Raw genomic sequence first — 27325 nt, 5'->3', positions numbered from 1 at the left:
AATGTGGCAGCTGTGATTCTTAGAAAAGAGGGGTCACAGAAAACTTGGCCAACCCGCTGGCTAATCACTGCTTTCCATTCAAGCAAGAGGAAAAAAAGAGCCAAACCATACACTACAAGGACAAAAGTATTGGGCCACACCTCAGTCTTTGAATTCAGGTGTTTTCAGTTTCATTGCCACAGGTGTATAAATTCAGTCACCCAAGTCATGCAGTCTGGCTTTACAAACATTTGTGAAAGAATGGGTGGTTCTTAAGAGCTCGCTGAATTTAAGCGTGGTGTTTTAATAGTGTAGGTTTAGTTGTAAATGCTTTTATTTAGACCGTGAGAAGCTGAGCAGGAGCTTTTTTTTTGTGTGTGGAGGTGAAACACCATGTCCAGCTGGTATTTTTTAACAAAGTGGCAGGTTAATTATTTGTAGATTTCCATCTGGTGGTGTTCCTATCTGTAGATCCACCACATTTGGTATCAATGAGAACAATGTGAGAGCAGCAGCACCAGTTTCCTTAGGTTTGTTGTTTTTCATGAGTGTCCTGTTGTCTTTGAGTCTCAGCTTCCGGTCACCTGCATCTTGTTTTCTGTTTGATTTTAACTGCGTGTCTGAGATCTGGTTTCTTCAGAGAATTATGAGTGAAACTAACTGCTGTTTACTAATGAATACACTGGTGTTAAGGTCATCTTATGGGTTTCCCCAGAAACTCTTCATTTCCCCAAATCTCTGTAGACGTGTCATGCTGTCTGTCACTACAGACAGCATGACACGTTGAGCCACAACAGCCACTTTAGTGGGAAATTCATTGGAATTTCCCTTTAATCTCTCAAAGCCTACTACTTGTTTGTTTTAACCTTTACAGTGATATACAACAAATAATAAACTTGAAGAAAGCAACACAGTTTTATTCCACTTCCGAATTCAAGGTTGGGGGTAAACTAGACAGACAAGCAGTGAGAATGAGTTTCAGGTTTGTGTATGTGAGTGTGTGTCCACATTCCTTGTTAATCTGACAGGCTCACTGACTTTGGTTTGACCTAGAAGTGGTTGCCAGCATACCTGTACTGTAGTACACATTCACAGCCCTGTAGAGCCAGATGTGGAGTCCTGCTTTCTGACGCTGATGCCTGAACTGTGCGGAGAGCGTGCTGAGTAGTAGGACTAGAGAGTATTCACAAAAGAAGAGTAGAAAACTGCTAAATTTGAGGTACTCGTTTCATTTGAACTCATGCTCTCCGTCCTGGCACTACGTCTCCTCCTCTCCTCTTGTTCACATTCAGCCTCTCGTTCAAGTTTCTCACTTGCTCCCTCTCCTTTTCTCCTTCTCTCGTTCTCTGTGTTTATAAAGGCAGGGTCATATTACACCCTGAGAGTTTCTGCTTCGACCACAGACTGGGGCTCAGCAGAGGGAAGGGGACAATGTAGTGTAGAGGGGTTTTTTTTGTTGGTTTTTTTCCCTATCATCTGTGGGGGTGGTGGGGCGACTTAGGAGTCTGTCTCCTGTCATGGAATGCATGTTGCGTTGCCCTGGGTTAACCCTCCCTCATTGTGTGTGTGCGTGTGTGCAGATCGTGAGTAAGAGCTTTGTTGCTGAGTCGAGTCTTAATAAAGGGCGCTTTTGAAATGGTTTCCAAGACGACCATTGCAGTTGCCTGGGATGAGAAGTACTTGCACACTGGAGGGGTTTAAAAGTCTGCAGCTAAGCACATCAGACATTAGAGTTTGGTGGTAAGAAATGCATCGGTTAAGGGTAAAAAGGTCAGAAAATGCTGCCTACAGTATTACAGAACCTCTTTGCGATGAACACATTTATTTCAGAATGACAAGTCGGGGCTCTGATTACTTCTAGACAATGTGGTACGTGCTCAGTCGCACAGACACTCTGACCATTAATCAAAAGGACCGGCCATCCAGCAGCCAGGACGAGCTAATATTTACACACTCGGGCAGCAAAGCTTTGATCTGTGTGTTTGTGAGTGTGCTCCAGCTGATGGCTCTACGTCTGTCTCGCTGACATCCTGCTGGTCAATTGCCTGTTGTTGTTCTGATTCCTCAGTTCCTATCTGACACTTTATATTTGCGTCTTTGTTCAGTATTTTTATCTGTACTGAAGTCACCATAGTCCAGCTTAGTTTAGACCACAGGGTTGTTCACTGATTTTTTTTTTTTCTTTTTTCGGGAATTCAAGAGAAATCTGTCTTTAACACCATGAGTCATGCACTGTTGCAATGTCACACTGACGCCAAGCACTAAAATGTATGACTGGATTTAAAAAAAAAAAAAAATGAATCCCTGTTTTCTTAATTTCTTCTCATGATGACTTGATTTTATTTTGACAGCTGTTTTAGTTTAATGCGAGTGCTGATGTCTGTGTAGTTGGCGGTGAAAACGGTGCATTTCCTTTGTGCTTGTTGGTGCCATCAGTTTGCCTTCTAATTGTAGTACAGCTTCAGCTTCTCCTGCCATTTCCCCGTCATCAGTCTCCAGCTTTTGATCAAGTTATATGCATTTGTGTTTTCATGCACAACTGTGTGGTCTGTGTTGCAGGGGAGTATGCAGAGAGGGTATACCATTTTATGTAAGCTGCATTATTTTTGTTTGTGTTGAACAAATCAATGCAAGTATTCATTGGTATAGTTGAGATCAAGTTAGACTTTGATTTAATCTGGAACACTCCTCCTATCCTTTACCTCCTACCTTCTCCTCCCCCAATCACCCACACACGGCCTACTCTCCGCTTGCTTATACGGATGTCTTATAAAGTACTTTTCTCTCTACAATATTTTTAGTTTCTCCCTCCTCCTATCATACTTTTGTCTTTCTTTTTTCTTTTTCACTTTCTGTGTCACTTGGTTTCCCGACTATTCCTAGCTCCTCATTGATATTCCTGAAGAATCTCAGGACCTTTTAACCCCACCCCTTCTGCTCTCTCTGCCTTCACCCTCCTCACGCCTCATTCTCTGCTTTTAGTCCCTGCCTGCCTCCTCACCCCTTTTACACCCACACACATGAATTAATGTGCACACACTCGCTCGCCCAGTTGGCAACAAGTTGCAGGAGTCTGTCTGCGGGGATAAAGACTGTGCGGGCTTACCAAGTAGAGCAGATTGGATGGGTTGTATAATAAGAGAGTTGAGGCATGAAAAAGAAAACATTTATCTGAACTGACAAATCAAAGTTGTCTGATTTGCTGAATGAGCAGGGTAAGGTGACTGAATTAAAGAGAGCATTATGGCAGCATTAGCTACTTGGTAGCTTTACTTTGAGTTGTATTTGTTAGCCATTACCTCCCAGTGTTACTGTCTCTGGCATTGCAGATAATAAACCTGTTAAAGCTATGTTTACATCTTTACATAAGTAACACTCAAAGCACAATTTTTATTAATTTTTTTAAATTTCCTTTTTTCTTTTTTCTTTTTTTGTGAATTAATCGGCAGCTATGCTTCTGAGTTTGAGGCTGTAATTTCAGCAAAAAAAAAAAGAAAAAAGACTAATGACAACATTAACATGCCCATAGTCACTATGTCCGAAATCAGGTGTTATTTACAACAGAGTAGTGTAAAGTTTCAGTCAGTGTGCTGCAAACCTGGTGACCTGCATCACCTAAACATCAGGAATTGTACAATTTTTAGTTAAGTTTATTTTAGGTTTTCTGTACGTTAGCTTTGCTAATGTATCTTGTTGGCTTTTGCCTTAAACTTGCGTTCTTTTTAAAGGTGGTGGTGGGATTGTTGCTAAACAAAAACCCTCAATATGTTGTACATATAAATAACATCCATTTCTATTTCTCTTTGATGTTACTTTTAGTAGAGGGTTTTCTCTAGCTAGACGTGGCTTAGGTAGAAATACTCTACTCGAATTGCTGGACTTGTGCTGTTTGTTTCTGCTAATGATGTTATCTTGTTCAGCTTCTTGGGACCATTAATGTTTGCAGCGTTAAAATAAACAGTGTACTGTTTTGTAGTGATTCTCCAATGTACATGTACATCCACTCCTTCAGGTTTGACTGCCTCGGTGTGACAGAACGTGCACTGAGGGGGCTGCACAGAAAGGGGAGTGTGGGAGGTGGAGAGGTACTAGCAGAGGGAAAGGATGCAAATGAGACAAGATTGTTTCTCTAGTGGGTGGGTGGAGTTGTTTGGCTTGTCTTGTTGTAGACTTTTTGCCAGACGTCTGAAGAGTTTGTGCATGTGTTGCTATGCATGTAGGGAGGTGAAGGAGTTAGAAAATGCACATAAATGATGTCTTTCATCAGTTCAACTTCCCTGAAAGTCTGAACCTTTTAGGAATATATTTTTTAAACCGTTTTAGGGCCTTCATTCTCTTTCTGTGTGTGATTAATTTGTACTTCATCTTTAGGTCTAGTGATGGGTTCAGGCAGGAAGTAAGAACATATCTTCTGTCACTGTTGATGGGTGGGTGGGTGGGTGTGGGTGTGTGTTTGCTGCTGCCTGTGTGTCCACATGGAAGACAATGCCTTCTGTTTGTCTGTATTCAGACCGTGAAATCGCTTTATCCTTGCTAACGCACTCTCTCTGCATCAGCGGGCAATTGTGCGTGCGTGCGTGCGTGTGTGTGTGTGTGTGTGCGTGCGTGTGCGCATGCGTGTGTGAGGACGAGACAGTGATTCAGTGATTTTCAGTTACTGTAGGCCTCCATTGTGTGCTTTTCTGTCCTCTGGTGAGCAGTGAAGCAAACCTTTGCATGCTACAAACAGAACATATAGATCAGTTCAACCAGTCTGTCATTCAACAGGTGTCGTTCTTTTTTTATTTAAAATTTTCTCTAAACCCTTGGCATGCTGTTTAGGAGTGGTTTTACACAGCTGGAGTGGTTTTACACAGCTGGAGTGTCTGTTTATACTCTTTTTCCAGACTGGATGGAGGAGGACTTTAAGTTTCTGCTTTTAGTCAGCGTTTCATTCTGTTTACGAGTATTAAAGTCTGACTGCCTTTTAGTTTTTGCTGTTAGAGCCTTGTGTGTGTTCGAACTGTCAATGAAACTTCTGCCTTATCTGGTGAGGCACCCTGAGACTTTGCAGGCGTTCCTCTTTACGTTATCCTGCGTTTGGTAGGCACATAGTTTAACTCTTTCCTCCATAAATATGCCGTTTGATGTCCTCCCCCAGTACTCTTAATGACAAGCTTTGACACCTCAGTAATAGATATATATAAAGACATGGTTCAGGTTTTCCAAGGGTACCTCCATAAGCAGAGACCACCCTCACCAACTTCTGATGCTGCTCAGTTCAAAAAAGAGCTTTCATGAGGTAAAGAGCTGAGCCTCAGAAGGGTATTCTGTACATGATAAAGGAAGCACTTTCCAAATTACCTTTTACAGCACATGTTCCTGGTCCCCAGAGGATAAATCCTTACATATTTTATTACAATCCTACTTATTTGTGTATCAGCAACAATATCAAGTCATAGATATAAAAATAAAATGTGTGTATAATGGGTAGATTGCCATGTCTTCGATCTGTTGAGCACATTTGTACTTCCCAGAATACAAAACCATTTGAGGATCAACACTGCAGCTCCAGGGATATCTAGTGAGCCGTGTGTGTGTGATTCCTATAAATGTTTAATCAGTTCCCCTCTGATCACTTTATTCCTGTTGACATTGCTTTATCTTTTGTCTTGCTGGAAATGAAGGTATTGGATATCAAATTACCTGATGCTTCTGAAGGGAGCAGGACTAGAGTTGATGGGGAAATTGAATTCAAACACATTTTAAAGAACCTTTTATTGAAATCAATAATATATGTAGGTTTTTAATATTTTCTTTTCAGCTCACCTGTTTTTTTGTTTTTACCCTCAGTGCTTTGTGTTTTTTAGTGCGATTTCTCAACATTTTAATGGTCCAGCCCTTCTGAATAATAATCTAATGACATTCCCATCAGCCTTAGTCACACTTGTGGTTTGTGCTTCTTGACAAACATTTGCATGTTAACAGGCTAAAGTAAGACCATGATCATGGTGAACATTATACCTGCTAGACATCAGAAATTGTGAGCCTGTTAGCTTTTGGCTAGTACTCAGAGGTGCCACCCTGCCTGTAGACTCTTATGGTAAAACTTCTTAATGTTTATTTTAAGTTTCGTCATTAATCAGAGTTTACTGGAATGAAGATGACAAAGCTGTGAGCACAGGCACATAGTTGTAGAGGCAGGAAGGGTGACACATTTACTCACTTATTATGACCCCACAGCTTTTGGGCAGACCTCTTGGGGGAAGGAGCTTAATTCAGACATGCACATAAACTTTTAATGAGGTCAATGCAACAGGGTAACGTCATCCCTGGGAATCCCTCTACCAGCTGTCTGCTGACACACAAGGAGCAGGAAGTGTGTGTGTGTGTGTGTACACATTTTTACTTATTAATTTTTCTAACAGCTCCTGATTGATAAACGTTTTCATTCCTGGTTATGTGGTGGTGGGCTGGTTTCTGTCTGAGCTGCTACAGACCAGCCAAAAGTCAAGTCTCTGACAGATTCCTAAATATTCATTAGTGGTCTTCTTTTTTTTTTTTCCCCCTCAATGTGCTGACAGCTTTCTTTGCACTCATTTTTGCGTAGCCAACCTAAATGTGTGGGAGCGGCGAGATTTGTGATGAATGAGCTGTGGTCACCATGACATAGCTGGAATATATGCACAAACCGCCGCTGTCCGTCTGTTTTTCAGTCCTTCTCATCTTTCCCACACAGCTGTGATTTTTCTCCGTTCACTTATTCTCCTGTCGGCTTTTTCACTTTTACCTTTAAGTTACAACAGAGCACTTTTTAATTTGTTTCTCGGTAATTTAACTCTTACCTTTCTGTGGAAGCTTATTTCTGCCGCTGGAGGGGAACAAAATGCCATCCATAACTTAAAATTTGGGTATCTCAAAAGTTTAAGTTGGTAAGATTGACAGAGCTAACACAAAATTCAATCCGGAAGCTTCACGAAGGAAAGCAGATTGAGCAGATGCATGCACACTCAAAAGCATCAGAGAGCTACCAGTGAACGTGAACAAAGACCAGGATGAGTGTGTTCATGTCAAACTGTTGGGCAGCGAATACTGTCAGCCACCTCCTTGTTACCTGCTTCCAGATGACAAGGAGATGACATATCTTCATAGACCTTCCTGATTGGGAGAGCTAACTTTAAATTTCAAGTTATTATTTCTTTTCCTCTCCCCGTTGGCAGTAATACGGTTCTGTACCTTTTTGCCATTATTGCTCCTCTTTAGATTGTGATGCCTACTCTGCTCATTGAATCTGCTTTTAACACAGATGTTGTAATGCAGCAATTCAGTCCTTTTAATATTTTAGCACACATGCTGTTGTGCCTCGCACAAATTGACTCACAGCTTTGGCTTTAAAAAAAAAAAAAAATCTGCACTGGCAGTTCATGACCCACAAATAAAAGCCCTCCTCACACCTCCACCTCCAGCTGTCTGAGACTTGTTACTGCCGTGTAAAAAACACAGGGACAGGAAGTGACAGCACTCAGGAATGCCAGTATAACACCCAGCTTGGCCTGCAGGGGATCGGCGTCGTGAGGGAATGAAAAAGGGGGATTTAAGTTCTTCCTGATGGAAGAAGACTGCTTCCATAAACAAGAGGATGGAACTTACAGTTATGAAAGCTGTAGGAGGATTTTGTTTGTTTGTTTGTTTTTTGCACCCCCTCGTCTGACAGTAGAGCAGTAAAGCAGTGAGAATGATGATGATTGAATATCTGGGACTTTCTTAACAAATTCCTGACTATGGGGATTTGGAGTCCTGGGAATAGGAAGTGAGGGGAAAAAACGTATAAATTAATGTAATTATAATATTGATCTTTTCTTTTTCCTCAGATAAAACAGGAATGTAGAAAACCCGCTGTGCACACAGTAGAATACAAACATGCACTCCCCAGATTTCCTCTTATTTTTCTGCATTTTTAATCCACATTCCTACAGGCTTATGTAAGCAGTGTGCTGAAGTGTGTCGATATTGCTTCCAAGCACGCGCGTGTGTGTATATGTGTGCAGCTTCTAGTGAGGGGGGTGTGTGTATGCGCGCTAACTCACAATTTAGCCCTATTTAGTGCAGTTATCGTCACAGATCTTGAGAGTAATCTTTATTTTATCAGCTCGGCTTCATTTCCTGGGCTAACAAAGGGGTGACTGCGGAGATTGCCGCTGATTACACACACACTCAGACATACATATATATACACAGTGGTGGTTTCAGGCATCTGCGTCATCTGGTTTTGATAATTGCTATGAGCTTTGTTATAGTGTTCTAATTCCTCCCCTCTATTACACCTAAACTGTGTGCGTCTAGTTTACAGCTCAGAATTATAGCACTCTGTCCTCTTACTCACTAGTTTTGTTTGTTTGGTTTCTTTGTGTTTTTGTTTTTATGCTTTTAAAATACAGTTTGTTTGTTTGTTTTTAAAGTAAAGTGAGATACTTTAAGGTACTCCTCTCTGCCTGCTGGTGTGTACGTGCATCTTTTTTTTGCGCCGTGTTTGTTTTGTGTATTCACGTTGTCTTGTAGTATCTGAGGACGCTGAATTTTGTTACAGAACATATGCATCTAAACAGACAGGAGGACACGGACGGCTATGTTATGGTCCCCTCTATCTCGTGACCTTTCTGAAAAACTAAAAATATCCACAGTTTGGTTATCTGCTTTTAACAGCACTGGTGTTCCGTACCAGTCATGCATATTTTTAAACCATGATGGGAGTCTAATTGCTTGCCCTGGCAGAGTTGGCGCCACGCTTGGTGCACAGTGTTATACTGATGTGCAGGGAAATGGGAAGGAGTAAAAGAATGGTATTTTAAACAGGAATGTTAATTTGGGAAGGGATTGTTGGTAACTGCATTAAATGGAAAACACGGCATGTGACAGAGAGGCAGATATATCCAGGTTTATGTTTTTAAACCTCTCAAGCTTTGTTTTAGGAGTGTTCTTCGTGTGTATAACTAGCCATTGACTTAAAAAATAAAATGTGCTTTTGCCCGTCTCTCTGCTGAGACCACTCACTGTCTAATAATTCATGTAAGTTTTTTGCCTGCAGAAATTATATTATGTCTTCTTGCTGCACCAGCTGTAGGCAGAGGCATCTTCTCTATAATGTGATATCTCAGGATACTGAAAAAATGTACTTTTCTGATTTTCTGTGAGTTTGAACACGAAAAATAAAATGATGGCAATTTGTCTTTTATGCAATGACACACCATGGGTTATGTCTTTGTCAGCAAGACGATTGTAAGACTGGTGAAATTGCAGTTAAAGGTTCAAATTTTATCCTCCTCCGTTTGAAATGACCATATTTTTGAAAGACCAGGGAGCAGCCGGGACCTTCTGGCAATATGTTTGACTCTCCTGGTCTAAAAGAAAAACATTATACATGGATAAAGCCAAGCGTGGAATGACAAAGAGGTTTTTGTCATTCAGTTTTGATTAATGTGGAAACTTTAATCAAAACATATAAAGTGTCTTCGTAAGGTGTGCAGCCAGAACAGCCTCAGTGCACGTCTCTGGAGGGTTGAAGGACCATTGTTCCAAACATTTATTGATTTGCACTGAATCTTCTCTTTAAAGGGAGTAGTGGACACAAATTATACAGAAGAACAGAGATTCCTTCCTTCCAATCTTTGTTTTTTTCCCCTCCTTTTATCACATGTCTGTAGCTCTAGACAGTAAGTATGCCTGCTGCTCGTGACATCTTAACTTTAGCCCACCGCTCTTGCCGTTGCACAGTCTAAATGTCTGAATGCCAAGTTGTGTATTTCTTTAACGGGATACCTGCAGCTATGGGGCGCCTGGTGTGGAGTTCACAGGTCTGCACAATGACACCACTGCTGTCACACAAATCCACTTCCTGCCTGGACAGGTGAGGTCAATTTTCTCCTGAATGTTTAAAAATGTTTAAAAAAAACCTCCAAAACATTAAAAATTAAGTTAAGGTTTCAGCAGTGAGTCATGGCACATATCATATATTAATTCTTTTCTCCCAAGGGTCGTCTGCTGTCACTGTTGGATGACAACACAATCCACCTGTGGGAGCTGGTGGCCGGACCCCTGAGAGAGGTCGGTGGGGTTAAGAAAGAGGGCGTGGTTTCTCTACAAGAAGTGAACACCTACAGTCTGCCCGGCAGACCTGGCATTGAGAGCTGCAGGTACACAAGAGTCCTCTTTACAGAAACCTGAATGAAAATTGGGAACTTTTGCAAGTCTGTAATCATGTCTCACCTTCTTTCACACCCCAACTTGTTGTTGGTTGTGCCTGTTAGAATTTTCAGTATCATAAAGTTTCCTAATTTCCTTTCTCTCAGTGCCACTCGGGTGACTGTCCTCCTCTTGCTGAAGTCATGTGACCTCCTCTGCGTTGGAACAGAGGGAGGAGGCGTCTACTTCCTTGAGGTGCCCAGCCTCTCGCTGAAAGATAACCAGACACTGCTCCAGGATCAGATCACACACAGGTGAGATTGTTACACAAAAGAAGGAATTAATACAAAAAAACATGAACAAACAGACAACCCAAGTACAGATCGAGCAATAAACCTGTATCTTTTTTGTTAACTTACACTGTTAAACGACAGGATCTGGTGGATACAGCAGCTAAGCTGATATTGGAATGGAATACATAGGAATACATAGCCATATTGGCTAACTGTCAACACATGTGGAAGGGTTATATTTTTTATATTGCAGATATTTATTAGAGAATATTAAATTATCCTTGTAAATAGCTTCACATGCTTAAATCTTTTATTGACTTTTCTTCACCATCCTTGTTCTCCACTCTTCTCCGTCCTCCATCACAGTGAGCGTTCCTGTAAACACTTCAGCTTCCTCCACTCACAGCTCCAGCTGAGCAGCTCACACACATGCGTGCAGATACAAATATCCCCACTGACCCTAGCAGCAGCAGGCAGGGCAGGTTCACTGGGTTCAGGCTCCATTAAACGCTGTCAGATGTTTTATATATTAATTTATTTAGCTTTTTAAAAAAAAACAAAAAAAAAAAGACAAGTCAAAAATAATTACACACCGTAGTGTGAGTGAGGAGCACTAAAAATGAAGATATGGCTGCTTTTCGGTGGGTGAGGTAGGCGCTGCTTTTACTTGCAGAATAAAATGATCAAATCAGTCATGACAGTAAAGTTGACCTAACAAAGCAGCCTATTACCTAATTTTGGCTTTGTTCCGGTAACTCACTTGCACAGTTTTTGACAGACATGTTCTGTGAAGCTTATTAAAAATGTACTTGTGTTTTTTCCCTTCAGCGCTTTTGTTTTCACATAGGAAGTTTCTGTTTCGCTCTTTGCTCTCGCCTCAAGTGTGTAGAGTTCATTTGAACAAAGGTAATGTCACATAATGGATTTTTTGTTTGTTTGTTTGTTTTAAACCAGTGCAGATTAGAAAACCTTCTTTAATTATGTGTGACGGTTTTCAGCTTTAATTCTTCTTTTTCTGCCATACAAATATTATTACAGTGGTATTAAATATGGCCAAAGTTGAGCCTCATTTTTGTGTTTTTTTTTCTTTTTTTTTTTTTTCTCTTTTGTCTAAGATATCAGAGTGAGGGGGATAACGTTAATATTGGTCCTCTCAGGCTGTGGCCGTGAGCACAGTAGCTCCAACCACCTGCTGATGAAAACCTTCTCTATGCTAATAGCAGCCAACCATTAGAATTAGAAAGGTTTAGAGGAAGGGTGGCCTTAAAGAAAAGCTAAAAACGCCTTGTTTCAGACTGGGGGTTGCACCATGATATCAGTTGTAAAGGCTGCAAAGGAACTTGCTAACAAAGCAGTGTTAACTAGATATACAGACACTTGATAGATGGCTATGTTACTTCAGGGCTGTTATTTGTAAGGTGTTTTTACCCCCTCCCCCTTAATGATGGTGGAGCCTCACTGTGGCAAGCAGTGGTGTGCAGTGATGTGAGAGCTCAGCAGTGAACTAGAACAAAACACAGTGAGAGTGGAGCACAAACACAGATCATCACGGATGTAAAGGAATTCAATTGTTATCATAGAAGAAAGGAAATGCAGAATGTTGTAGGATATCTGACAGAAAACAAACGTGATGTTTTTTTGCCTCCCTACATACCACAGACTGCTTTGTGGTTCGTGCTTGAGCTTTGCTGTGCTGCCACACTGGCTGTGTATCAGTGCTACTGTTGTTTCTTTTTCATTCTGCTGTGACTGTGTGACTGCTTGGCCAAACCCCTCATTAACCAGGCTTGTCGAGGGAAGTAAGCAGAACTGAAGCCTAACGAGGGCCCTGATAAGGCAGGCGTGTGCGTGTGTGTGTGAGTGTGTTTGTGCGCAAAGGAGGGGAGGTGTTAGACAGTAAAGCTTTGTACCAAATGCCAAAACGCAGTATTCCGGTTGGGGAAGTGTTTCAACACACACACACACGCACACACCCGTACACAGGATTATCTCTAGGACACTATGGCAGGATGCTGGATTCCCTAAAAATACTTATGAACAGGGCGACAGAGACAATGGAATGCTTTGTTGGGAATGTTTCTGCCGCTGTGCTTCCGGAGAGGATCTTCCTCAGTGAAGCCTACAACAGCAGACAGAAGTTATATATATACGTGTGTGTGTGTGTGTGTGTGTGTGTACGCTTCACCTGGCGCTGCTGTTCATTGATCCTTGTGTTTCATATGCATTAAAGTCCATAAAGCTGCAGTACTTTCTTTCTTTATCACTTCATTTTCTCTCTCTGTCTTGGCTGTTTCGTCTCCTTTCTTCTTCCTTCGCTGAGGGAATCCTCTGACATCTCAAGGGTGTGTCCTGCTCTACATTCCTGCTCTGGCTCAGAGGAATGTCTTGTTCTCAAACTTCAGCAACTTGGGTCTTTGCTCTGTGCTGATTATACATGTTTTAGCACTTTTGCTTTGGGGTGTTTCGGTGCAAAGAACAGCTTTGTGTATTTGCAGCAGTAACTTCAACATTTTGTATAATCTCCTTGCACTGTTTCCGAAACTCTGTTGCGCCGTTTGTGTGCTGCATTATTTACCCTCTCCCTCCACACACCATAATTTCAGATGATAACAAACACTAAACCAGTCTGAGGATGTAGTTGTTGTTTTGTTTTTCAAACTCAGCTGTTTACTGTGTCTGTACAGCGTGACCAAAACACAGAATTTCTCTCGCATGGAACCAGGTGACTCTGTCCTCTTGTATCTCTCGTATCATTGGATAATTGTTTCATCAGACAGATGTCTGACTTCGTCAGGATGTGTAGATAAATGTAATTTACAGCCTTGTGGATCACAGTAAAGCGGGAAGCTACAGATGTGGGATAATGTTTGTTTTCATTTTCCCAGTCTGCCAGATGACTACAGATGTGGGAAATCTCTGGGGCCGGTGGAAGCTCTTCAGGAACACCCTCAACAGTCAGGGAAGATTCTGATTGGCTACAGCCGAGGCCTGGTGGTCCTGTGGGATCTGAGCATTCGTCACGCTGAGCAGCTCTTCCTGGGCAAACAGGTACCTGTTACAGTTGGTGCTCATTGTTCTTGCTCCCAGTTTTCAGGGTGATGTTATAGCTAGATGACCTGCAGTGATGACCGTGTGTCTTTGTGTCTATGACCCTCCCCCCAGCAACTGGAGAGTCTGGTATGGGAACGCTCTGGAAACTTATTTGTCTGTTCCCATAACGATGGAGGCTATTCAGTTTGGGCTGTTACCAGTGGCAACACCTGCAATCACCAGCCAGTGTCCTCCACTATCCCCTACGGTGAGAAATACACACATGCATACATCACATGTCACACACTCCACACATTTGCATTTCAAGTGTAGGAGTGAAACATTCTCAGGTCCGGAGGACAGAGTGGAACCAGTGACGGACAGTGGACTCCACAGTGGTGAGAATAAGTGCTTCAGCTGAGAGCTCGCTGTGGCTCCACACAGAGGCTGTGTTAGATGCATTTTTCCCAGTCATGCAAATTGTTTTCAGAATCTTTTTACCTGTCATTTTACATTTCTTTCATGATCATAAACATTTCTAAAGCATTTAACTTTTGTTCAGTAATGAGCTCTAACGTGATAAAACTCTGTTCTGCATCTTAGTTAATTCTCTCTACCACGCTGCAAACATGTAAGAGAATAGATGAAGAGCCACAAACCATATAGACTTTTCATGCTTAGCATTTTTTTTTTACTAAATTACTTTGGGTGTGAATGCTGAACCCGTACTTCTATTACAGTTATGAACTCGGAAGAACCCTTCCTGGAAAGTGTTACAGCTTCCTCGAGTTGTGGTGGATTCTGTAATGGTTTTGCTGCTTAAGATTTGATACTATGTTAAGAACAGACCACTACTAGTGCGTACACTGTTTCTGTCTGTGTTGGCTGTAAATTATTTAATATTCCCGTGGAGTACCCTGAGTGCTGTCTAACAGACGGCCCCTTTCATTTGCCCTCTCTTGGACTAAAAAGGATCTCTGGTAGCTTTTAATAGTCTTCTTTTTCTTCTTTCTTGTGTGATTGTCTATCACAGGTCCATTTCCCTGTAAAGCCATCAGCAAAATCCTGTGGAGGACAACACAAGCAGGGTGAGTGTTAAACCTCGTTTTGCAACCTTCCTGTTAAAGTATGTTTGAGTCCTTCTATCAAACAGGTCATTAGGAATTAGCACTGGCGAATTTTCACTTATGACTGTTTTCTCAGATTCATTTTCATTATATTGGTCTTTTCTTTTGCATCCCTATATTTATGCAATTGCTGATTATTTTCCTAGTTTTGTACATCTAAAAGGTATAATTTACCACATGTAACTATTATCTGTGGTGAGAAAAATACTATTAAAACATAATAAAGAGAGAAGTTAACTTTTTGTTTGCAAGTTACTGTAAAAGAATGCAGTGATGCAGAGTGAAAATAGAAACCAGACAGAAAATTGTGAGGTAGAAAAGTAGCTAATCTGTGTTTCTCACTGTAGTTCTCCAGTGCTTTTATACAGTGGAGGGATGCCCAGAGCCAGTTATGGTGACCGCCACTGTCTAACGATCCAACAGGACAAAGATCACGTCACCCTCGACTTCACATCTCGAGTGATTGATTTCTTCACCGTCCACAGTGTGGAGCAAGAGAGAGGTCAGAATCTGACCTGTGTTAAAGATGGTGTATGTAACGTTTTCACGAGTATCAATCCTTTATCCCCTGTGTGATCTTTTCTTCTTATAGAGTTTGATGAGCCATCTGCTTTAGTGGTGTTACTAGAAGAAGAACTGGTTGTAATTGACCTCCAGACCCCCGGATGGCCCTCTATGCCCACTCCCTATCTTGCTCCTCTTCACTCGTCAGCCATCACCTGCTCCTGCCACATCTCCAGCGTCCCTCCTAAACTCTGGGAGAGGCTGGTCAACGCTGGCAAAGCACAGCAAAGCCGGCAGCACACACACAGGGTAAGGAGCTCATTGGCACTGTGAATGACAGGATTATTTAGCAAATTGGTTTATACATGGCAGTACGGGATATTCAGTCGCAGGAAATCCAAGATCCTCATAAGAGGCTTAACCTGAAAACACCTTAGACAAAGTCTGACCCATCAGCTGACGTTTTCTTTGGATTTATATTAAAATTGCTTGTTTCAAATCTCAAAGGCGTCTATATGAAAGAACAGTTGTAAGTTGATCAGATGAGGCTATTTGCATGTAAATGGAAGTAATAAGTCACAGGCTCTCAGCCCAGCAATGAGAAGAGGAAACAAACAGGAATGTAACCATGAGCCACTGGTAGTGTGTGAGCTTTAAGAGCAGGTGTAGACAGTTAAAGGCTTTTCAAAAGCTTTGTGGCTTAGATCGGTTGTGCGATCAGTGGGAGATTAGCAACACACACGGACACACAGCTGTTACGCTCTTCATCATGGCTCTTTGTTTGTCTATGTGAGGACAAATCAGATTGGCAGACGCTTTATCAGAGTGTGAATCTCTGTGGTACATTTTTCTGCTCTAACTTTTAAGACAAGTTCATGAGAAAATATGTTGATGTGAAAACTGATGAGTCCTAGCTTGGTTCAGAATGATTATTTATTTATTGTTTGTTTGTTTGTACAGAGCTGGCCGATATGTGGGGGGAAAAATCTGGCACCTCCACCTAAACAACAAGAGCTGCTATTGACAGGGTATTTACACACACACACACACACACACACACACACACACACACACACACACACACACACACACACACACACACACACACACACTCTTTGCACATGTCTACCCTGCAAGTGAATTCAGGTCTCTTGTTTTTTCCCACAATGTAAATCTGATGCCTTCTAGTAAGATTAGGTCACTAAAATCAGCGTGAAGAAAGGATATCCTGCATTCAAAAAAAATGGTGAAGGGGAAATCCCGTGAAACTGTTGGTGTTGCCAACCGCACACTTGGCAGAGCTTGCATTGACCTAAAGTGCAATAAAAAGAGTTATGTAATAGAAGTAAGTGGTTTAAAGACAATTTGAAAACTGAGAATAGCGTGAAAGCAGGAGGAGAATTTTGATGCCGCTGTTAGTTTTGTTAGCAACAAACTGATGTTATCCTTGTTTTTCTCTTTCTTTGTCCTTTGTGTTTCTCTCCATTGTTTAAAGTACAGGAACTTGTTTCCATCACCAAAGATGAGTTAACTAAAAACAATGGATTGCAGCAGATAAACACTTAGATGATTTTAAAAACTTGAGGGTCAGAAAGTGACAGGTTTGAATATCTAGCTAAGAGTATAACTAACTGTTGAAGTGGGTAGTGGATAAATTGGTTAGTGTATCTATTAAACATTTTATATAGCGACCTAAAATTCAGAATTAAAAAGGAAATTATTACTTATAAGTTTGTTTAGCATAGTGACCAGCTGGTCACTCAGAGGTTGAGCTTGCAACACCCTCAACCTCTGGGTGACTTTTTTGGATTGCAACGTGGTTGCACAGGTCGTTGAGAAATAACGTGTCTGCAAACCATCATGCTCACACTGGGACTGACTGCAGTCACTCTCATACAGTTTGGTGAAGGCAATCAAATAAATGCTGGCCAATTTACAAGCACGGAAGGATTGCCAACATGTCGCGATCAATTTGATTCTGCATTAATGAGCGCAACTTGTCTGGGCTGCGCTGCTTTGCTGCAGGGTACTCGACTCAGCCAGTTGCCAGCTGGTTGTATTTTGGTTATGTTCCTATATAAAAGTTGCTGAGTGCTTGTGTTATTCTGCAACAACTGTACCACTATGTGTGGAGGATTTTCTCTGACTGATTGCAATGTGTTGGCAGTCTGTCTGCATTTATAAATTAGATGGTGATTATTTGCAAAGTTTTGCCAGTCAGTCTGAGAGTGATTCCAATCGATTCAAGTCAGACCACGAGTGCTTTAACTGCCACAGCAGGCAACCTGAAAAGTAGCAACTATGTATCCAGCCAGTAAAAGTGGAACAAATTCAGTCATTGAGCAGACACTGATTCTTATTTTTTTAATTTCTTTTTTTCACTAGTGATAATGAGGTTGCCATCTAATTTTTACTGCAGTGTGACTGACCCATAATTTGAATGTCTCTGTATGAACACGGCACCTTATGTAGTCATTTCTATGCCAGTTTTTCCCAGTCAATCGCCACATTATCATGTGATCCCATTCAGTCATAAATAGGGATGGGTATCGTTTAGGTTTTATCCGATACCGGTTCCAAACCGGTACTTTTAAAACGGTGCCGGTGCTTAAACGGTGCTCAAACCGGTGCTCAAACCGGTGCTTAAAGAATGGAGAACACAAAATTGGTCTAAAAACCTCTCATGTTCAGCTGTTCGGCTGCTGCCGCCATCATCATTCATCATCATTTCTGCTACACTGGCAGGGCTAGGGGCCAGGACTCTACTCTTCGGGTTTTTGGGGGATGTTGCTAACTCCGGGTCCGATAACAGGCACCACACCCGCAGTAGATGCGCTCGGTGTGAGGTCTTGCAGCAAGCTATCAAATACGGCACATTTTTCGGCTTTAAAAAAACGCTATCTGTCGCCAGGTGTTTCATCGGATTTGAGGTGTTACCTCCTTTGCACAGTATCACAGTATCAGCTTAAAGCACTTGTTGCAGGCTGCTGAGTTTGCATATTTTGCTGTGAAGTACAGCCAGACTTTTGACGCCTTGGCCATTTTTAATCTGTAGCTCTGCTCTAAAAGAACGTACGTACCTGGACCCGCCTACTATCCTCGGAAACGTAAAATGATTGGCTAGAATTCAAAGTGTATGACATCTCAGGAAAAAAAAGCACCGAAATAAAGCACCGAAATGTGCGCTGCTCTTCGGTCTGGTTACTACCGTTTATGTCAGAACCGGTGCCATCATGGCACCGGATACCGGTACCCATCCCTAGTCATAAACTGATGGAATCTTATTGCCTTTTTATTGCTGTCTTGATGCACCAACATCACTTTGAACATGGCACCTGACTAGCTGGACATAATAGACTAATAGTTTAAAATGGTCACTAGCTGTTATAGATGGCTGTTAAAGGGAGCAGTTGTTGAATTTTCTGTGATTGTTATTTATTTTAAATCTGTTGTGATTACAGCCATGAGGATGGCACGGTGAGATTCTGGGATGCTTCGGGTGTCGCCCTCACTCCGCTGTACAAACTCAGCACAGCCAACGTCTTCCACACCGACTGCGACCCTAGCGATGACCCACAGGACCCCAGCAACGACCCCGATATGCAGCAAGAGGAGGAAGAATGGCCTCCGTTCAGGAAGGTGAGAAGCAACGAGGCTTTTCACGAAAGGAGGTGAAATGGACGTAAATATAAGTCTCTCCTCAGAGTTCAGACACAGGGTCTGGTTTTACAAGCTGGGGGAATAAAAGCAATCTGTCTTTCGCACACATGCAGCCCTGTAATGCTGCATCTGTGGCCCTAATTTTCTGATTGTTTTCATGTGTTTGGATTTGAGACTGACCCACCCAATTGTTACTCTTATTAAAACTCGACTCCAGCGTAAACCGCAGTCTGTTTCTGGTTTAATGGATAGTTTTCTGTGCGGAAATACATTCAAATGAAGTGATTCACAGTCTGGAGGCAGAATATTGTGTCAAGGGGAATCTAGCTGAGCTGTTTGGCTTCATTAGTCAGGAAACGGAGACGGGAGATTTTAAAGGAACGGTTTCTACAGTCAGAAATGTTTCTCAGTGCTCGGGCATGTGATCAGGATAAGAGTACATTATATCTGGGATTTGATATGAATGGAGAAAAAAAATAGAGGCATCACACCAGTAGAAAATAGATGAAGTATTTGTACATGCAGATAGACATGTACAAGTTCCTTCTGCTCACTTCTTTTCTTCCTCTTCGCTCTTTAACTGCCTTACAAACACATCTCCTCGTGTATCCTGTGGTAACAGAGCTGCATGTTCAGGAATGTGGCCCTCATATGGGATGAAGAGCCTTTCCCTTTTTTCTCCTCTGTAATGAAAACCAGACCCATCATCCCACTCTTTCTGCTGTGTGTGTGTGTGACAAGCTTCTCTTACTCCTTGTTTTGCTAAGACAAAACTCCAATGTGAGAGGGATTCCTACTGTGTGCGTGTGTGACGGACAGATTAATGCGCATTTGCAGAGACTGTATCAGGGTAAAGTAGGGACTGTCCTGGCATTTGGTTGATAGTAAGAGGAGAGAGGCCTTTAAAGGAGGAGGAAACCATCAGGAAGGCATTTTGCCATTAAACTAAATTTGTAATTGGGCCATTAAGACAAAATGTTTTACACTGATGATGCAGTTTTTACAAGTTTCCAAAAAAGGTCTGCTTGTGAAGTCAGGTCGAGTTTATAAGATAATTTCTGACATAGGTACATTTCATTAACTGATTTGCAGCTCACTACCTAGCACTTTTCCATGGGGATATTTATGATGAACTTGAAGTGTGTGGGAAGTAATCTTCAGTGTAACCTTGCGTGGCTTAGTGTCACTCACTGCATAGTTCAGTTTTGCTTTGATCATCTAGAAAGGCACGGTATTCAAAATGGTTTAATGTTAACAACTTACAAGAAAGTGGTTTTATATTCAAATGAATTAAATCCAATGTGTGTGTGTTTAGGTGGGCTGTTTTGACCCCTACAGTGACGATCCCAGACTTGGCATCCAGAAGATAAGTCTGTGCAAGTACAGCAACAAGTTGGTGGTGGCCGGAACCGCCGGACAGGTGAAGATCAAAAACACACTGTCACAAGTTATTAAAAAAAATAAAACCAACATTAAGTAAGTTTGTTTCATTAATTATATCATAGAAAAACTGAAATCTAATTTTAGCCATTTTCCAAGTGTTTGCTTATAGAGAGTTGTGTGATTGTTGGTTTATTTCTTTTTATTATTGTGAATTGGGGATATATGTAAATACAATTGAATTGCTTGAAAAAAAACCCAAAATGAGCCACGGTGTTTCTGTACTGTTTCTAGGTGATCGTGCTGGGTCTGAGTGATGAGCGTTCGGACCACTTTGTCGACGTCTCAGTGGTTGATCTGCTGTACGACAGGGAGGGCTTCACCTGGAAGGGCCACGACAGGCTGGAACCGCGCTCTAAACCCGCACCTTTCCCCCCGGGCTTTCAGCCGCTGGTGGTGGTGCAGTGCTTGCCCCCGGCCTCTGTGACGGCAGTGGCACTGCATGCCGAGTGGAACCTGATCGCCTTTGGGACGAGTCATGGATTTGGCCTTTTTGACTACCACAGACGAAATGCTGTGCTGGCAAGGTTAGGCGCACACAGTCATGTGATTTGTATTCTTTGGTTATCGGGCAAAGCCTGAGTATTTTTGGGATAATGAAGATATACTTAGTCCCTGCTTAACCCATTTTCCCACTGACTTTACATTCATTCTGGTGCTCTTTATGCTCTCCTAGGTGTACCTTACACCCTAATGACTCCTTAGCAATGGAGGGTCCCCTGTCAAGAGTCAAGTCCTTGAAGAAGTCCCTACGACAGAGCTTCAGACGCATCCGCAAAAGCAGGGTTTCAGGAAAGAAACGCACCATCACTACGCCCACCAGCAAGGTGAGAGACTGTGTGTCTGAGAGTAAACTGTCCAAAGAGAACACTGTTTATACTATTTATACTATGTATTGTATGTGTGTATAGGTTCAAGAGGCAAATGCTGCTCTAGCGGAGCAGGAGGAAGTAGCTCCGGTGCAGAGGCGGATAGAGCCGCGGTCAGCAGATGACTCGCTCTCTGGAGTGGTCCGGTGTGTCTGCTTTGCAGACACATTTCTACGTGATGGTGCATTTACTTACTTTTCAACAAATTTCCACTCTGTCTTTACTTCATTCACTTTTTCTTAAACTGTTTGAACTGTATTTGTTTGTTGGAGAAAATGTCAGGATTGAGATAAGAAAGGTTGTCGTTTATTGTTTCTGCCGCGCTAACAACACGCTCGGTCTTGCTTAGGTACACACCACGGCCCCACGCTATGGGCAGGCACCAACTCGGGCAGTGTGTACGCCTACGCTCTGGAGGTGCCCGGTGTGGGTTCAGGACGAGTGTGTGAGCGTGGCGGTGCGAGTGAGAGCAGTGTGTGCGTGGAGGCAGTGTTGGGTAAAGAGATTCAGCTGATGCACAGAGCGCCTGTGGTGTCGATCTGCGTGCTGGACGGTCGGGGGAAACCTTTACCAGACCCGTACGAAGCCTCTCAAGACCTCGCCATCGCGCCTGATATGACCAACGCTCACTCTGTCCTGATCGCCTCGGAGGAGCAGCTCAAGGTATCGTCTGGAAACAACATCACAAAGTCTGTATTTGCATTTTTTATTGTCATTTTTTAAAGTTTGTAATGGATCTGGGCTTAAAAAGCGGTCTGTTACTCGTATATCGTTTTAAATCTTACCTTTCTTCCTCCTCTGCTCAATTCCAGGTGTTCTCTCTTCCCAAAGTCAGCGCTAAGACGAAGTTTAAGCTGACTGCACATGAAGGCTGTCGGGTGAGGAAGGTTGCCATGGTGGTCTTCAGCTCCACAGCTCAGGAGGATTACAGCGAACACACACTCGTCTGTCTGACCAACCTCGGGGACATGCACCTCTTTAGTATTCCTGCCCTCCGACCACAGGTGCAGCCTCAGGGTTTGATCAAGAGCTTGACAGCAGCGTGTGCTTTCAAATGTGTTTTTGTGAGTCATAACTGTGTTTTATGTGTCCTCAGGTGCGTTATGACTGCATCCGTAAGGAAGACATCAGTGGCATTGCATCATGTGTCTTTACCAGGAATGGCCAGGGTGAGAAGAATATGCTTGAATTTAAAGTGAAAGAAGTTATTTCAAGACACCTAAAGAGCACAGTGGGATTTCTTTCGTTATTATTATTTATTTTTTATTTTTTGCTTTTAGATTTTCATCACGATAACATTTGCCTCCTTGTCTCTGAGGTAGTGCAGAAAAGAATAAAATTAAATGTGGAGGCAACATAAAATGAAAGCTATGTATGTTCAGAAAGGTCAGCGTGTGACTAAAAGGATGGTTTCACTCACTGATATAAAAAAATGTTCTTCTCTGCAGGGTTTTACCTGATCTCTCCTTCAGAATACGAGAGGTTCTCTCTCTCCGCCAAGGTCCTCACTGAACCGCTCTGCTTCGTTCAGCTCGACCGACCATTAGAGCCCACACCCACCAGGTAACACACACACACACACACTCCGATTGTAAGCATCATTAAATCTCAGGCTGCTTTTACTCTGATTATGAGCGAGTGTGTTCAAAACTTTAACAGGTGTGTTATGAAAAGGTGAAAGGGAAGCAGATCCTTCTTTGCTGAAATTTGGTTCTAGATCTGAGGATCCAGTTAAACTAGGGTTAGCTATATGGATTAATCCTTTATCAGAATATACGTGCTAATAAATATATCATAAATAATAAAAGAAATTAAAAAATTCAGTGTCATTGTTACTGATTTGCAACATTTCCCAGGACCAGTGTAAGTCCCTGGGAGGTCTCTGGACATCGCACTGAAAACCACTAAGCTGTGACTGTTCATTATGATTTCTCATGTGAAACCAAAGAAATGATAATTTTATTGTTATTGCTGTTTTATTCCATCAACTGCCAAAGTAAATGGTGCATGCTTGTGTGTGTGTCCACAGCGATGGTACGACAGTGCAGCCTCAGGCCAACGGAACCCACAAGAACCAGATGGGTCAGGCTGAGGGTAGGTCTGGAGACACACACACACACACACACACACACACACACACACACACACACACACACACACACACACACACACACACACACACACACACACACACACACACACACACACACACACACACACTCTTCTTCCTCCTGCCCTTCTCTCCTTTTTTTTCTTTCTCCTCTCGCTTATTCTTCCTCTTCATCACTCTCTCTTCTTTCTGTAAACCTCTTACAACCCTGACCGTGCCTTGGCAGGGGTCCCCCCCTCTGGTCTCCACGGTAACCATTCAGTATGCCCCACTCGCCTCTCCTATCCAAAACCACCTTCCACAGCAGGAAACTGTGGTTGCTGTGGAGACCAGCAGGCCTTTCACCTGGGACTAGGTCATTAAGAACTTTACACGCAGGCACCAAAACATTATCTTTCTGTCAAAAATGTGAAAATATTCAAATAAAAAGGTCACATCCTGGATTAGATGTTTAAATGTTTATGCAAATATTTCTAATGAGGAGAAAACAGTAAAATCCAGCTCAACACACAATAATGAGCAAGTTACTGGAGGAGGGAGTGGTGGTGGTTTGTTTCCGGCTGTTCAGATGTGGCTTGTGGTTACAAGTCTACAGAATACAGTAAAGTGCTTTATAAATATCTGTTAGCCATATTAAATCATTTGTTTTCTGGGGGGACCAATCAGTCACTCTCTGTCGCTCTCTATCAGACGTAGATGAATCTCTGGATTTGTCCCTTGCAGGGCAAACAGAAGAGCCTCCCAGCTGCTTGTCCTCGCCAATCCTGGACACCCCACTGGACTCCCCCCTTAGCTGTGCTGACCTCACCCTCGACTCGACAGCAGAACTCACCGTGGAAGACGTCAGGGATTTCCTAACGTAGGTACACACACACACTTATTAAATGTATTATCGGCAAAGACGATAAATAATTTGCGTGTCTGTGCTACAGAAGTGTGGACGAGGCAGAAAATAACCTGAAGAATATCAAAGAAGAGGAAGGACGATCGACTGGCATCCTCATCAACTGAACAGGTGAGAAACGTTGGTTTATTAACCTCATAGTCCTTGAAGCCCGTCCACCTCTATGGTGAGGGTATCAGAGCGAGTGGACACACACACACACACACACACACACACACACACACACACACACACACACACACACACACACACACACACACACACACACACACCTACACACCTGTTTCTAATGGAGCGCATCCAGACTGTGCAAACTTCAAAGAGCCGCTCTGTCTGAGGGCTGCATTCCAATAACGAGCCGTCCACACTGTTTCCACCCAAACTATGTGTCTCTGAAAGTCAGTCGAGCTGAAAACCTTTGCACCGAGGCGCACTGAAGCTTCAAGCTGTAGCTCAGTATTTTTGGTTACTGTCATTATAAAGTACACGAAACGGGCTCATGAACTTTTTTCTTCTTTTTTCCCCTCACTGTTCTGGTTATTATTTCAAACATTTGCAACTTTTACTTCACATCAATCAGATTTTCTGCAGCTGTGACCAACACAAGTGTCCTCAGCAGGTTTCCTTGACACACTGGGGTTTCACAAATAAGAGCTTGTTTACTTGATTTAGATTATAAGGTTATTATTTATGACAGGATAGTATTTATTTTAAGTCTCTGCTTCCCTCTTGTGGTGCTCAAAAAAAAATCTTTGCACAGATTTGACAAAGGAAACTCAATATCTGTCGTCACCCCTCCCAAAATAAATAAATATGACTTCAGTTTGGTTTTTTTTGTGTTTTTTTTTGTGCAAAGCAAGATTGTCAGTCGTACTAACAGTGTGACTGAAAACTGCTGTAAATGTTGCCATAAGACGGCGTTACTCTGCATGTAATTTCCAACTTGACCCCATTCAGTTGCAGTCTGTTTCAGATATTACAGCAAATAACTGATAAATCATTGAAAATCACGTGTTGCGGTGTACACAGACAGAAACATCAGACAAGTAAACATTTGAAAATCTCTTCTTCTTTTGTGGATGTGAGACGGCTGTTGTTCAGTATTTTTTTTTTTTTTTTTTTTTTTTTTTGTATTTATTTTTTCCTTGTGTGACTAAGTCATTAGCTTGTTCTGAATTAGGAGTTAGCTTCATGGAGCTCAATGTGTTGTGTGTTTGGTTTGTTAGTTGAGCTGATTTATTGTGAATTTGCTTGTAATTATGTATTTGTTTATTTCAGTATTACAGGGAGGGGCTCAGGTGGTCGTGATGGATTGGATTTCAGTGCTGGACCACAAACATCTCCCATCAGCCCACAGTGGAGCCCCCTGCCAGCACTCTGCACTCTCTCGTTTACCTAGCACAAGCTGGGATGAAAGTCTTACTCCAGACACAGAATCCAACGTTAAAAACACTTGTTGTGGTTCCTCCTGCTGGAAGAACAAATTCTTCATTGTCTTCTTCTGGAACCCCTTTGGAACATGACGTTTCCTCCGATGTGGAGACACAAAGTGGGCACAGTGTGGCGTGGGGTCGGCCTTGGAGCTGATGGTTCTGATTTCAAGAGCTCAAACTGAAACGTCCGTCTTTGAGCTCTTTGTGTTCATCTGTTATCGGCCCTTCAGCTCAGCATTCAAGGAACGAGCCATCACAGTCTACAACGGAGACTCGATGGTCACTTTTTTTCCCTCCACCTGCAGCCTGTGGCGCGCCAGGCTCAGCCTGAGGTTTTGCAGTTGCCAAATTCCCTTCTTGATCTCTTCAGCACACGAGCGGATGCGATGGACCGCTCTTCCTGACGCGTCCTGTGAATAACCCGTTTAAAAAGAACTGAGATTGTCCAGCAGAGCCTGAAGGAGAGCACTGTAATGTTGAAGACAGACTAGCAAATGAAGTATTTTGAGTATGAGTCTTAAAGTTGTAGCATTTCTCTATAGGTGCCAACAAAGGCAGCTGACTTTTCCTCCTGTGGGGGTCGAGGCAGTGCTGAAATCGGCAGCAGGCTCTGAGAAGCTCTCCCCACTCTGTGGGTACTGAGGAGGAAGCTGAGTGTGGGACAGTGGAGGTGTTTTTGTATTGTAAACTTTTCTATGGCTTTTGGAGCAAGTGAAGATATTTTCATTGATGAATGGAGTGAGGAAATATTAAAAATTCATACTGTGACTACAAAGGGAACCAGCTGGGGCAGAGGGCAGATTTTGGTGATTTATTTTTTAACTTTTGAAATATCTTTATTGCTAAAGAGCTGGGCAGTGATGTCACAGGGGTAATAAACACAGAATTACCATCCTCGTGTTCAGTGACTGTAGCAGAACATCTGCTTTCCCTCCCATGTTAACACCTCTTATAAAGGACCCCTGTGGCATCACTGTCCCCGACTACAGTGGGAGTCAGCGGGGCCACGTGATGTGAGGTCACTGTGCAGTGTCAGCCTGTTTGAAATTTAAAATATATTTTGTCAATAATTCAAACATGTGGATGAAGGTGGAAAGTGGGTCTCTCTCCTGAACCCTCCTCCTTCATTGCAGCATGCAGAAACCTACGGACGGGACTCAGGGAAGTGTTGCAAGCTAAGCAAAGTTAGCGTGGAAGTGGAGTGGGACTACTTTTTTGGTGGGGGGTCTCTGAGTTGGTGCATTCTGCGTAGTGTTGGTTACACACAGAGCTTTGATTGCTAGTATTTTTACCCCCCTTGTGTTTTTTTAAAAAGACGTTTTACTGTATATAGAAACAAATGTATACAGCATCTATATCTGGGTTCACACAAGAAAAGAGGGGAGTATTTGAAACTGTCATAACCTTAAAACCACTCTGTGTTCCCTCACTTTAACACACGTCACCACTAACTAATTTAGCTCAGCAGGTAGGAGTCATGTTAATGCCTTTTTAAAATGTTAGCTTTTTCCCCTCTCGGCGTACTGGTTGATGCACATAATTAACCCTTTCATGCTACAGCTGGCACGATTTACCTTCTTAATCCCACATTTAAGATGAATCTGTTTCTATTTTTGTCAGTTTCGTGTGTAGGAATTTATTAATCGGGTCATTTAGCAGTTTGGCTGATGAAGAATTGAATGTTAATAAAATTATTTACACTCAAACTCGAGTTTGGTTTGTGCTTACAAATCACCTCTGCTTTATTAGAACGCTTAAGAGGTTTGACACTTTGCTTGAAAATGCCTCAGTTTGAAGATCTGATGCTTTAAAAAAAAA

At 42.4% G+C, this 27325-nt stretch overlaps 1 protein-coding gene across 2 annotated transcripts in view; it reads left to right on the top strand.

The window, feature by feature from the left end:
• llgl1 (LLGL scribble cell polarity complex component 1) overlaps positions 1-27213 on the top strand; it is a 34078-nt gene extending 6865 nt beyond the window's left edge. Inside the window, exons 3-24 of one of the 2 annotated variants that reach the window (XM_006798020.3) lie at positions 9781-9862; positions 9988-10148; positions 10305-10451; positions 13316-13478; positions 13593-13728; positions 14494-14548; positions 14935-15089; positions 15180-15400; positions 16052-16119; positions 18553-18730; positions 20067-20171; positions 20426-20718; positions 20868-21018; positions 21103-21241; positions 21410-21723; positions 21873-22064; positions 22157-22229; positions 22509-22623; positions 23090-23154; positions 23894-24029; positions 24106-24185; positions 25353-27213. In XM_006798020.3, coding sequence (XP_006798083.1) covers positions 9781-9862; positions 9988-10148; positions 10305-10451; positions 13316-13478; positions 13593-13728; positions 14494-14548; positions 14935-15089; positions 15180-15400; positions 16052-16119; positions 18553-18730; positions 20067-20171; positions 20426-20718; positions 20868-21018; positions 21103-21241; positions 21410-21723; positions 21873-22064; positions 22157-22229; positions 22509-22623; positions 23090-23154; positions 23894-24029; positions 24106-24181 — 3025 coding nt within the window. In that variant the 3' untranslated portion in view covers positions 24182-24185; positions 25353-27213. Of the gene's footprint in view, positions 1-9780; positions 9863-9987; positions 10149-10304; positions 10452-13315; positions 13479-13592; positions 13729-14493; positions 14549-14934; positions 15090-15179; positions 15401-16051; positions 16120-18552; positions 18731-20066; positions 20172-20425; positions 20719-20867; positions 21019-21102; positions 21242-21409; positions 21724-21872; positions 22065-22156; positions 22230-22508; positions 22624-23089; positions 23155-23893; positions 24030-24102; positions 24186-25352 lie in introns of both variants that reach the window. The other variant, XM_006798019.3, reaches the window with a different exon arrangement.
• Positions 27214-27325: the final 112 nt, after the last annotated feature.

The sequence above is a fragment of the Neolamprologus brichardi genome, chromosome 4 (assembly GCF_056152115.1).
Source record: "Neolamprologus brichardi isolate AB-2024 chromosome 4, ASM5615211v1, whole genome shotgun sequence".
Classification (NCBI taxonomy): Eukaryota; Metazoa; Chordata; class Actinopteri; order Cichliformes; family Cichlidae; genus Neolamprologus; species Neolamprologus brichardi.
This window is presented reverse-complemented; position numbering and strand designations above follow the sequence as displayed.